General features: G+C 48.0%; 2 protein-coding genes across 2 annotated transcripts; one reads left to right on the plus strand and one right to left on the minus strand.

Annotated features, from left to right (window-relative positions):
• Nucleotides 1-2,035: 2,035 nt before the first annotated feature.
• On the minus strand, nucleotides 2,036-3,286 carry EAH_00051740 (ATP synthase alpha chain, putative; the record flags this gene model as incomplete). The annotated part of the gene is made up of 4 exons (XM_013391208.1): nucleotides 2,036-2,162; nucleotides 2,448-2,505; nucleotides 2,704-2,821; nucleotides 3,035-3,286. 4 exons carry the CDS (start codon nucleotides 3,284-3,286, stop codon nucleotides 2,036-2,038), a joined length of 555 nt encoding a protein of 184 aa, XP_013246662.1.
• An 857-nt stretch (nucleotides 3,287-4,143) lies between these two features.
• On the plus strand, nucleotides 4,144-11,018 carry EAH_00051750 (hypothetical protein, conserved; the record flags this gene model as incomplete). Its single annotated transcript, XM_013391209.1, has 11 exons — nucleotides 4,144-4,482; nucleotides 5,279-5,413; nucleotides 6,047-6,129; nucleotides 6,984-7,065; nucleotides 7,203-7,853; nucleotides 8,031-8,046; nucleotides 8,143-8,676; nucleotides 8,777-8,935; nucleotides 9,005-9,216; nucleotides 9,977-10,165; nucleotides 10,482-11,018. 11 exons carry the CDS (start codon nucleotides 4,144-4,146, stop codon nucleotides 11,016-11,018), a joined length of 2,937 nt encoding a protein of 978 aa, XP_013246663.1.
• Between the last annotated feature and the right edge of the window lie 596 nt (nucleotides 11,019-11,614).

Genomic DNA, 11,614 nt, shown 5'->3' on the forward strand with positions numbered 1-11,614 from the left:
ACAATTAAGCAGCCAAGACAGCTAGCTAGATAGCTAGCTAGGTAGCTATGTAGCTAGCTAGATAGCTAGATAGCTAGCTATATAGCTAGCACGATAGCTAGTGAGATAGCTAGCACGATAGCTAGTTAGATAGCTAGCTATATATAGAGCTAGCTAGCTAGATAGCTAGATAGGGAGTTTGCTATACAGTCAGCCGAGCAGACTGAGGAACAGACAGAGGCGCATAGCTGACCAGCTAGCTGTCGAGCTAGCTGACTAGCTGCTGAGCTAGATAGCTAGCTAGCTAGCTGGTTAGCTAGCTAAGGGTTATAAGTTTTGCTTACTACTGTGGATCGCTTCTGCCCTACGGCTACATAAACACAAAAAAGTTTTTCTTTGTCTGTCTTCGCCTTCATGTTTATCTCCTTCTGATTTAAGATAGCGTCAACTGAGCAGACAAATAAATAAATTAATAAATAAATAAATAAACAGAACAAGGAGACAGATGAAGAGACAGTTAAAGAGAGATATATAAACACTAACCAGATGAAAATACAAAAAATGCTGCTTCCTAAACATAAAAGGAGACAAAAAAAGTTAAAATAATATAAACAAAAAGAGACAGAAGCCAGACAAAAGGAGACGAACAGAAGGAGACAAACGAAAGGAGACAAACAAAAGGAGACAGAGAGGAGACAGACAAAAGGAGACGAACAAAAGGAGACAGAAGGGAGATACAGCAGAAATACAACAGAGACAGACGAAGGAGAGACACTCAATTGGCTCCACATGTAAATGCAAAAGGAGACAGAAAGGAGACAAAAGGAGACAAAAAGAGACAAAAAGAGACAGCAGAGACAGCATAATAAAAGGAGACAGAGACAGCGCTACAAAACGATGAAAAAGAAACACAAAAGATTCGGCGGAGACAGAGACAGAAGGTAATAAAAGAAAACAGAGACAGATAATATAATAAAAGGAGACAGAGACAGATAATATAATTAAAGGAGACAGATAATATAATAAAAGGAGACAGACACAATATAACAAAAGAGACAGAGACAACATGACAAAGGAGACAGAGCTAGAGAGTAATAAAAGGAGACAGATAAAATATAACAAAGGAGACAGAGACAACATAACAAAGGAGAGAGAGGGCGAGAATAATAAAAGGAGACAGCCAGCTTACTAGCTACAGATGTCTTCCCTGTCTGTCTATCTCCTATTATTAACTCTCTCTGTCCCCTGCCTATCGGCACTAAAGCGTCTACGCACTTGAGACCCGTAGACATGGGTTCATGTACACTTCGTCGGGGCATAATGCCTAAGAAAGAAAGAAAAAAGAAACGACAAATTAATTAAATTAAACCACATCCAATCTATCAAACTATATCCATCACAAGAAGAATGCATGCGCAGAAATATCCCGAAAAAAACGAGCTCAACAACACTCACTTTATGTCAAACCCTAAACCCTAAACCCTAAACCCTAAACCCTAAACCCTAGATCGAACTTGTGATTCACCTGGCGCCTTTAGCTCAACTCTTCGTCTTTCTTTGGCCCCTATCGGTCCCTAAGAAAAAAATGCATGCAAAACAATTCATCCTCTCCATGCAATGCTTATCCTGCTGCTCTTGCTGCTGCTGCTGCTGCAGTTGCTGCTGCTGTTCCTGGTGTTGCTGCTGCTGCTGTTGCTGCTGCTCTTGCTGGAGTTGCTGTTGCTGCTGCTGCTGTTGCTGCTGCTGCTGTTGCTGCTGCTCTTGCTGGTGTTGCTGTTGCTACTGCTGCTGCTGCTGCTGCTGTTGCTGCAGCAGCAGCAGCAGCATAGACTGATGTTTTCGACAACTACTTGGGTACAACATGAGTAAACTGATGAAATAATAAATGAATACAACTAAAAGAAGCAATAAATAAATAAATAAATAAATAAATAAATAAATAAATAAATAAGCATATTAATAAAGACCTGTCTATAGGCTCCCCAAGCCATCCAATACACTCCCAGCAGTGGAGGAACAATAGCCACCCTAAACCCTAAACCCTAAACCCTAAACCCTAGAGAAATACCTTTCCGTCTATAGGCTCCCCCAGAGCATCAACAACTCTGCCTAGAAGCTGAGGGCCGATGGGGACATCGACGATTCTTTTCGTCCTCTTCACAGACTGTCCTTCACAAATTGCGCTGTACGTACACCCCAGCATTGTAACATTAAAACGCAGCGGCATTTGTTTATAAGCAGCAGATGTTTATATACTTGTTAAAGCGGAGACAGGGAGCAGCAGACGAAGCAAACAAACAAAGAAGAAGGGCCAGAGGCAAGAAAACAAAAATTGAACCCTAAACCCTAAACCCTAAACCCTAAACAAGAATTCAGCAAGACAGCAGACAAACCCAATGCACTGCACGTACACCCCAAATGCCTCAAACCCTAAACCCTAAACCCTAAACCCTAAAGCGACCGCCTACCGATCGTCGCCGAAGATGACAGCCCCCACATTATCTCTTTCCAAGTTCAGGGCCATCCCTAAACGCAGGCAAACCCTAAACCCTAAACCCTAAACCCTAAACCCTAAAACCGCACTCAATCCTAAACCCTAAACCCCTGAAACTCCCATACACCTAACCCCAGGACCACAAGCCGTCGGTCCTAAACCCTAAACCCTAAACCCTAAACGTGCAGCCCTCAACCCTAAACCCTAAACCCTAAACCCTAAACCCTCACCGAGGGCTCCCGATTGAAACTCAACCAATTCCCCTGCCTGGACGTTCCCAAGGCCGAGGAGGCGAGCGATCCCATCTCCAACAGAAAAGACCTTTCCCATCTCCCCAGCAGAGCTTTGCTGAAGACCCCACAAAAAACCCTAAACCCTAAACCCTAAACCCTAAACCCTAAACCCTGAGCCCGCAGGCGGACACACCCGCAGCCCTCTGCCGCCTAGACACCATGCGCAGAACACCCTAACACAAACCCCAGATGCAGAACAGCCTAGAGTCATCTCAAAACCCTAAACCCTAAACCCTAAACCCTAAACCCTAGCGCATGCAGCCCTTACCTGTGCTGTCCAGCCGCCGATTCTCTGCTCCAGAAGTGATGCCATTTCAGAGGGGGAGATTTTCGTGGCTGCTGTACGTACACCTGAGGTGTGTAGTTGTCTCTGCTGCTGGTGCATGGATGTTGTTGCTGTTGCTGTTGCTGTTGCTGCTGCTGTTGCTGCTGCTGCAGCTGCTGCAGCAGGCAGCCGCCCGGAGAGACAAGCTGCGCAACTCGCAGCAGCTGACGAGATTGGACGCATTAGCGGTGCCATTTTGCAGAATTTAAACAGAAGAAAATACAAAAAATCAATATGAAGGAGCTGCTGCGGCAAAGCCGTGTGCTGCTGCTGCTGCGCAGCAGCAGCCACACCAGCGGCTGCTGCTGCAGCCCGGTCTACTATGAATCTCTTCGGGTGTCTGCGCAGCTGTCAGCCTTCTTTCATTAAAAAGAATATTTAATTTCATTAATCAAACAATTAACTCAATTTGTAGCCTTTAACTCGATCTACTCTACGATGCCGTTGACCCCCAGTACAACGTGGGGGGTATTGTGTAGCTGAGCTGTACGTACACCTCGCTGGCGCTTCTTTTTTTACTTTTATTATGTCATTAATTTAATATTTTTAATTCTAATTGTCAATTTAAAAACGAAAATATACACAACAATACAAAAGGGGAGGGTGACAGCGCGAGATGCAGACAGCCGTACGACAGCCGACTCCTCTAAAGAAAATAAATAAGTTTGTTTTTAGTAAAACAATTTAATTAAATATAATTAATTAAATTTAATATCCTTTTTTAAAGGCTTTTCACCCCCTCTTCTTCCTCGCTACAAACCCTTTCTTTCAGCTGCCTATACACCGTAGATTTCACCTCTGCTGCAACTTGCATGCAAGCAGCGGCAGCAGCAGCAGCGGCTGCTGTTGCTGCTGCTGCTGCTGCTCGGCACTTTTAGATCACTGGGAGTTTCTTCGTCTAAAATTCGCTTATATTTATTAATAACGATATGTGAGAAGCACAATCAGGGTTTAGGGTCTAGGGTTTGGAGGCATTGAGGGTTTAGGGTTTGTGGTTTTGCCTCAACTACTTTTTCTACGAGACTAAAGCTGGGTTGCGGTATCAAGCAAACATGTTGTCGCATGCTGCTGCTCCTGCTGCTGCTGCAGATGCAGCAACAACAGCAGCTGGGGCTTCAGGAGCAGCAGCAACTACAGCAGCAGCAGCAGCAGCAGCGGCGATCTCGCTGCAGCAACTTCCTAACCTGCTGCAGCAACGAGTCCCCAGGAACCCTCTTAATGGCTTTGTTGCTGCTGCTCTCGACCCTAAGGCTGCATCATCTTCAGTTGCATCTGGTGCTGCTGCAGGGACAGTAGCAACAGCAGCAGAAGCAGCAGCAGCAGGATTAGAAGATAAACAAACAAATGGGTTTTTTGCTTCCTTGTTTTTGCTGCTGACGGAAGGGCGTGGTGTAAGTGAAGATGCATTGGCAGCAGCAACAAGCAACAGCAGCAGATGCAGCAGATGCAGCAGATGCAGCAGCAGCAAACAGCTCTGCGACCAGCCCCCCCATCAACAGCAGCAGCAGCAGCAGCAGCAGGACATGTTTGCTGCTGTCTTTATTTATCTATTTTCGTCTCTTTGTCTTCGTCTTGTCTCTGTCTTTATATTGTTGTCTCTTCTTATTTTACACCTTTATTTCATTTTTATGTTTGTCTTTATTTGTGTCTTTGTTTTATATTTTTATTTAGCTGTGTCGTGTTTGTATTTATCTTTATTATATATATATATATATGTTTGTAGATTTGTATGTATACAGATATATATACAATATATGTATATAAAGATATATATACATATAAATATACAAATGTATATATATATATATATAATAAAGATAAATACAAACACGACATGTATATATATATATATTTATATTTACATATATATGTATATATATTTATATGTATATATATGTATATATATATATATATATCTTTGTACGTATATATGTATATATATATATATATATTTATATTTATGTTTATATATGTATATATATGTATGTGTCTTCTCCTCGTCTTCATTATTTATTTGTTTGTCTTTGTGTCTTTGTCTCTTTTTTATATTTATTTATTTTCTCTATGATTTCTGTTTGTTGTTTTTGTGTTGGTTTGCGTTTGTCTGTTTTGTTCGGTTGTGTTCATTTCTTTGTGTTGCTGCTGCTGCTGTTGCTTTTGCTGCTGCTGCGTTTGCTGCTGCTGCAGGCGGAGGGGTCCGTTAGTGCTGCAGCAAAGACAGATTTGCTGCTGGGCTGTCTTCATCTTCTTTTTCTGCTGCTGCCAGCTGAGGGTACACCTCAGGCCTGCCCCACCTTAGACCTGAACGTCCTTGTCGACTTTGTTGCGGAGTTTAGCAAGGCAAGCAGCAGCAGCAGCAGCAGCAGCAACAGCAGGCAGAAGCAGCAGTAGCAGCAGTAGCAGTAGGAGTAGCAGTACGGCTGCGGCAGCAGCAGCGCACATAGAAGAAGAAGCATCAGCAGCAGCAGCAACAACAGAAAATCGACGCATCTAGGGCCTTGAAACACGATCTTTCCCGTTCCCTGCTGCTGTTGCTGTTGCTGCTGCTGTTGCTGCTGCTGCTGCTGCTGCAGTTGGTGCCGTTGCAGTCGCTGCCTGCTGTTGTCAATCTTCTCCGTGATAATCGTCGGCTCTGTGCGGAGGCATTTAAACGAAAAAATAAAGAAGACAAATCAGCAGCAGCAGGTACTGCTGCTGCTGCTGCACCAGCAGCAGCAGAGAACAGGAGACGCATGCAGGTGTGCTACGACCAACAGCAGCAGAAGCAGCAATGGCAGCAGCGAACTGCAGCAAGCACCTTGTTTCTTCCCCCGACTTGCTGCTGTTGTTGCTGCTGTCGCCGAGAGTAGCAGCAGCAGCAACTCAAGTGATTCTGAACTCAACCTTGTGGGGCTGCGGCTCTCCTGCACCTACATTTTGCTGCTGCTGCTGCCGCTGCTGTTGCTGCTGCTGCAGGTTGCAGGAGCGAAGGTAATTGGGATGGTGAAGGCGGTGGAGGAGAGGCTGCGGCTGTCTCCTCACTCGCACCTCATATTCGAGTATGTTGCTGCTGCTGCTGCTGCTGTTGCTATTGCTGCTGCTCCGGATGGTGCTGCTGCTGCTGCCGTTGACCCTGCTGCGGTTGCTGCCAGGAGACTGCTGCGGCTAAACTGAGGTGTATGTACAATTTGTCGCAGGCTGCGTTTGCTGCTGGCGGAGACGCTTGCCCTAACCCACGCTGGAGGTATGCTGCTGCTGCTGCAGTCGTTGCTGCTGCAGTTTTTGCGGAGATCTTCGTTGGCTGCTCCCGGTTTGCATCTGGTGCTGCTGCTGCTGCATCCTCCTTCTTTGTGCTGCTGCTGCTGCTGCTGCTGCTTGCTGCTGCTCCGGATGGTGCTGCTGCTGCTGCCGTTGACCCTGCTGCGGTTGCTGCCAGGAGACTGCTGCGGCTAAACTGAGGTGTATGTACAATTTGTCGCAGGCTGCGTTTGCTGCTGGCGGAGACGCTTGCCCTAACCCACGCTGGAGGTATGCTGCTGCTGCTGCAGTCGTTGCTGCTGCAGTTTTTGCGGAGATCTTCGTTGGCTGCTCCCGGTTTGCATCTGGTGCTGCTGCTGCTGCATCCTCCTTCTTTGTGCTGCTGCTGCTGCTGCTGCTGCATCGTCCTTCTTTGTGCTGCTGCTGCTGCTGCTGCTGCTGCAGTTTCTAATCGGACGTTGCAGCGAGCCGAAACGCCAAAGGCTCACATAGACAGCGAATCAACTTGGCGGTAGGGTTTAGGGTTTAGAGTTTAGGGTTTAGGGTTTAGAGTTTAGGGTTTAGGGGTTAGGGTTTAGGGTTTCGGGTTTGGGCTTGTGCGAGCTTCTTCCATGCACCGCTTCTGCTGCTGTTGTTGTTGCTGCTGCTGCTGCAGGGAGTGTTCTTTAGGAGCTGCAGATACACCTGAAGGCGGCGACTGCCCCTATTCAATTTACCGCGCATTTATAGACTGCCAAGTGTGTTGCTGCTGCTGCTGTTGCTGCTAGAAGTACTGCCATACGTCTAGTGAACATCCCAGGTGCTGCTGCGTTTATTGCTGCTGCTGCATTGATTGGTTGTTGCTGCTGCCCGGTTTGCTGCTGCTGTGCTGCAGCAATTCCTACAAGCCCCGGACCTCGTGTTGGCCAGAGGCAGCGAGGCGACAATTGCTGCTGCTGCAGCAACTGAGCAGGTCCTCACTTACTTGGAGGCTCAGCATGCTAAGAGCAGGAGCAGCAACAGCAGCAGCGGCAGCAACTGCACGGTGTGCCTCTACTGCGGCAGGTCAGCGACAAAGCGGCCTGCAGCAGCAGCAGCCACACCAGCAGCAGCACCAGCAGCAGCGACGGACACGACAGCTTCGTGTTCCGATGTTCCGTCAGCGGCTGCAGCAGCGGCTGCAGCAGCTGCTGCGGCTGCTGCTGCCACCGCAGGTGGGGACAGCAGCAGCAGCAGCAGCAGCAGCAGCAGCAGCAGCAGCAGCAGCAGCAGCAGCAGCGAGTTGTTGCGTATGCTGGAGCAGCCTTCCAGCTGTATGGACTCGTTGGCTTTCGGCTCAGCAGCATTCAGAGGCTGTCTGTACACCCCATTGTTTTTCAGTGAATTTTGCTGCCGCTGCTGCCTGGCGCTACAGACACTCAGCAGCTGCTGCTGGCAGCAGCCGCAGCAACAGCAGCAAAAGGAAGAGACGGACAAGCAGCCATCTGCTGCTGCTGCTGCACTCGTGGCCAAAGCCCGAAGCAGTTTCAACGCGCTCGACGCGAAGGTAGGGGTTTGCTGCTGCTACTTCTGCTGCTGTTGCTGCTGCTCTTGCTGCTCTTGTTAATGCTGCTTTTCTGTATTCGCCGTTGCCCATGCGGTTCCGTCCAGAGGCTTTGTGTCTAGCACTGCTCTCTTGCTGCAGTTGCTGCTGCTGTTGTTGCTGCTGCTGCTGCTGCTGCAGGCAAAGGACTCTCTGCGTGAGCTGTTCGTTTGCGTCCTTCGGGTGTCTCGGCTCGCCTTTCCCTCTTCACGCTGCAACAGCTGCGGTTGTGTCTTGTACTGTTCTCCGACAGCAAGCAGCAGCAGCAGCAACAGCAGCAGCAGCTTGCAGGCGACACCCATGTGGAAGCTGATGTGCACGGAGGAGTTGTGGCAGCTGTGGAAGGGCCGCAGTAGCTTTGAAGAGGCTTTGCTGCCGCTGACGAATGATGTCTTGACGCCGTTTGCTGCTGCTCCTGCTCCTGTTCCTGCTGCAGCAGCACAGGCTGCCTGCCGAGATAGCGGCGCCAAGCCCAATGTGGCGCTGCTGCAGCACTGCGGAGATATTGCTATCCGCGCTCTTTCAAGTCCCGTAAGTGCTGCTGCTGCACCTGCTGCTGCAGCAGCAGGTAAGGACAGCTCAGTGCAGCAACAGCAGCAGAAGCATCCTCCGAATTCCACATCAAGGGTGGACGCCAGTGACGCGGAAGGCCTAACAGCAGCAGCAGCAGCAGCTGTTGCTGTTGCGCAGCAGCCTGCTGCTGAAGTAGCTGAGGCACTCCAGAAAGCAGCAGCAGCTGCTGCTGCTGATGCGGCGTCCCCCCGGAAGAAGAGACCCAAAGCACGGAGTAAGCCTTGGTACTGCAGTTGCTGCTGCTGCTGCAACTGCTAGTGCTGCTGTTGCAGTTGCCACTACTGCTGCTGCACTTGCTGTTGCTGCTTTTGCAGCTGTTACTTCTGCTACTGCAATTGCTGCTGCAGCTCTTGTCAAGGCTGCACCTGCTCCTGTGTGGCGGGGTTGGCAGCGGCAGCAGCAGTGGCAGCAGCACTGGCAACAGCAGCAGTTGCAACAGCACCAACTGCAGCAACAGCAGCTGCCAGTGTTTGGTTTGCTGCTGCTGACTACCTAAGGGCTTTTGCTGGTGCATGTGTCCCTATATCTGTTGGGGTGTACAGGCGGCGCAGCAGCAGAAAGCCTGGACGATTTCTACGACTGGTTGCTGTTATGGGAAACGCCTGCAGCAACAGCAGCAGGAGCAGCAACAGCAGCAGCAGCAGAAGCGGCAGCGCCTTATCCGATGCTGCAGCCACCTCCCATATCTTTGCTGCGACAGGCAGAAGAATGGTGCTTGCTGGAAGACAAACAACCCCCTGAAAACTACCTAGAGGTCCGCATACATCCCAAATGCAGTGCATACACTGCAGCAGCAGCAGCAGCAGCAGAACTAGCAACAGCAAGTAGCAGCAGCAGCGGTAGCGCCAGTAGTTGTAGGTTGGGGGAGAGTGCTGCTGATACTGCTGCTGCTCGTGTTATTTCTTTGCTGCAGCATGTTTTGCTCTGTTTGTTTGTCGGTCTCTATCGAAAAGAAACGAGACAGAGTGATTGTTTGTTTGGTTGTTTGTGTGTTTGTTTATGTTATTTGTTTGTTAGCCTGGTTGTTTATTTGTCTATTTATTTGTTTGCTTCTTTGCTTTATTTGTTTGGTCGTCTGTACTTATTTATTCATTTATCTATTTAATTTGTTTTGTTTGCTTTAGTTGTTTTTGGTGTCTCCTTTTGCATATTTGCTGTCTCTCTCTGCTGGCCTTTATTTGTTCTTCGATTTGTTTGTTTTGTATTTCGTTCTTTGACTATTTTTTGTTGTCTTTTCTTCTTTCTTCCTTTCTATTGTTTCTATGATACGTTGTTATTGATTAAATATTATATGTTTGCAGCGGTGTGTTTACTGGCTTTTATTATTATCTCTAGGCACTTGTTTCTTCTTTTTGTTTGTTTTACATTGTCTATAATAATGTGTTTGTAATAATATGTTTGTTGGTTTCTATATATATATATATATATTGTTTATATGTATATTTATATTGATGTATTTACATCAATATATTTACATTTATATATTTATATTTATTATTTGCGTTTGCCTGTAGCTGGGGCTGACAGAGAAGCTGAAGCTTAAGCTGGAGGATTATCACTTGAAGCTGCAGCAAGACAGCAGCCCTGACAGCGGTGTGGCGCCCGAGGACAGCTGCTGCAGCAACCCTTTCTTTGTCCAGCGCATGCAGCGTCTCTTTTATCTATTTCACTCCGACAGATTTGATCTTCTTCCAATGAAAAAGGTGAGTTGCTGCTGCTGCTGCTGCTGCGGGCGAATAACTCTCGCTGTGGGTGCGGCTGCTGTTGCCGTTGCTGCTGGACAGAGGCTGCTGGGGCTGGGCCTGCTGTTGCTGTTGTTGAAGCTGCTGCTGCTGCTTGCTGAGGCCGTCAGTATTGCTGGTTTTGGTGCTACGCATTCCTCTTGCGTCCGTAGATGAGCTCTTCAGTCCATTGCTTCTGCTGCTGCAGTTGTGTCTGTATCTGCACTCGCTGTTGGTTTGCTTTTTATCTGATGTGGGTCGTTGCTTGCTGCTGCTGCCTGCTGTGTTGCTGCTGCAGGCGTCTTGTGAGGCCTTGAGCGAAATCCTCGACAGCATTCAAAAGGGAGAAGAGTTCCTACTGGAGCAGAAGCACAGCAACAGCAAAGCGCGGGCAGCAAATGTAGCAACGCGTTGTGCTGCTGCTGCTGCTGCTGCTGCTGCTTCTGAGAGCGGAGGCAGCGGGGATGGGGGCACCCCGCAGCAAAACGAGGCTGTAAGTCCTTCGGCTGCTTCGAGGGCTTTGGCTCCAGTAGAAGACATGGCAACGGACGCCGATGCTGATACTGCTGCAGCACTAAATGTTTTGAATGCTACAGCGCCGGCTTCGGATGCTGCGGTGTCGGCTGCTGCAGCGACAGTGGCTGGAGCTGCTGCTGCTGCAGCGCCCCCCGTTGCACCTGGTACTAGTGCAGGTCCCTCTGCTGCAGCGGCTTCTGCTGCAGCTGCTGGTGCTGCAGATAGCACTCCCATGGACATTGATGAAGGGAAAACTGCCGGACAGCCGCAGGAACAGCAGCAACAGCAGCAGAGGGAGGGAAGTGAGGCTACGGCTTAGCAGCACATGGGTGTTCTTGACTGGAGCAACAGCAGCTGCTGCTGTAGCGCATTTGCTATCCCTGGAGAGGTGGAGGGGAACAAGCAAAACTTTCACCTAACAACTTAATTGTTTTCTTTTCCGCTTGTGCCGGCGTATTTTGGGTTTAGATATTACGGGGTCTTCTGGGCCTTTGTGCATTTGCACTGATTGGCAATGATAATGTATAAACTTATCAGCTATCAACCCGATTAAGTATATATAAATAAATAGTTGCAATATATGTGCACATGTACATGGATAGGTCTGTGTGTGCAGAATATTTAATCCCCTTACATAATGCAAATATGCATGAATACATATTATATATCCATATATATATGCGTACAAATACGTTTGTGTGGGTTGTTAAGGGTCTTTACCCGCCTGACAACCTTCAGGGTTTGCTGCTTGTGCAGTACGCAAACTAACCTTATTATTGCATTATTCCCTAAACGCAAATGAAGAAAAGAAAGCTCTCTTAGCGCAACAACTCGAACAAGTTGTATGCATATACTTAATGCAATGGCTCGAATAAGTTGTACATATATATATATATATATATATATATATTTGTA

This window comes from Eimeria acervulina, genomic scaffold (assembly GCF_000499425.1).
Source record: "Eimeria acervulina Houghton genomic scaffold, Eah_scaff903, whole genome shotgun sequence".
Taxonomy (NCBI): Eukaryota; Apicomplexa; class Conoidasida; order Eucoccidiorida; family Eimeriidae; genus Eimeria; species Eimeria acervulina.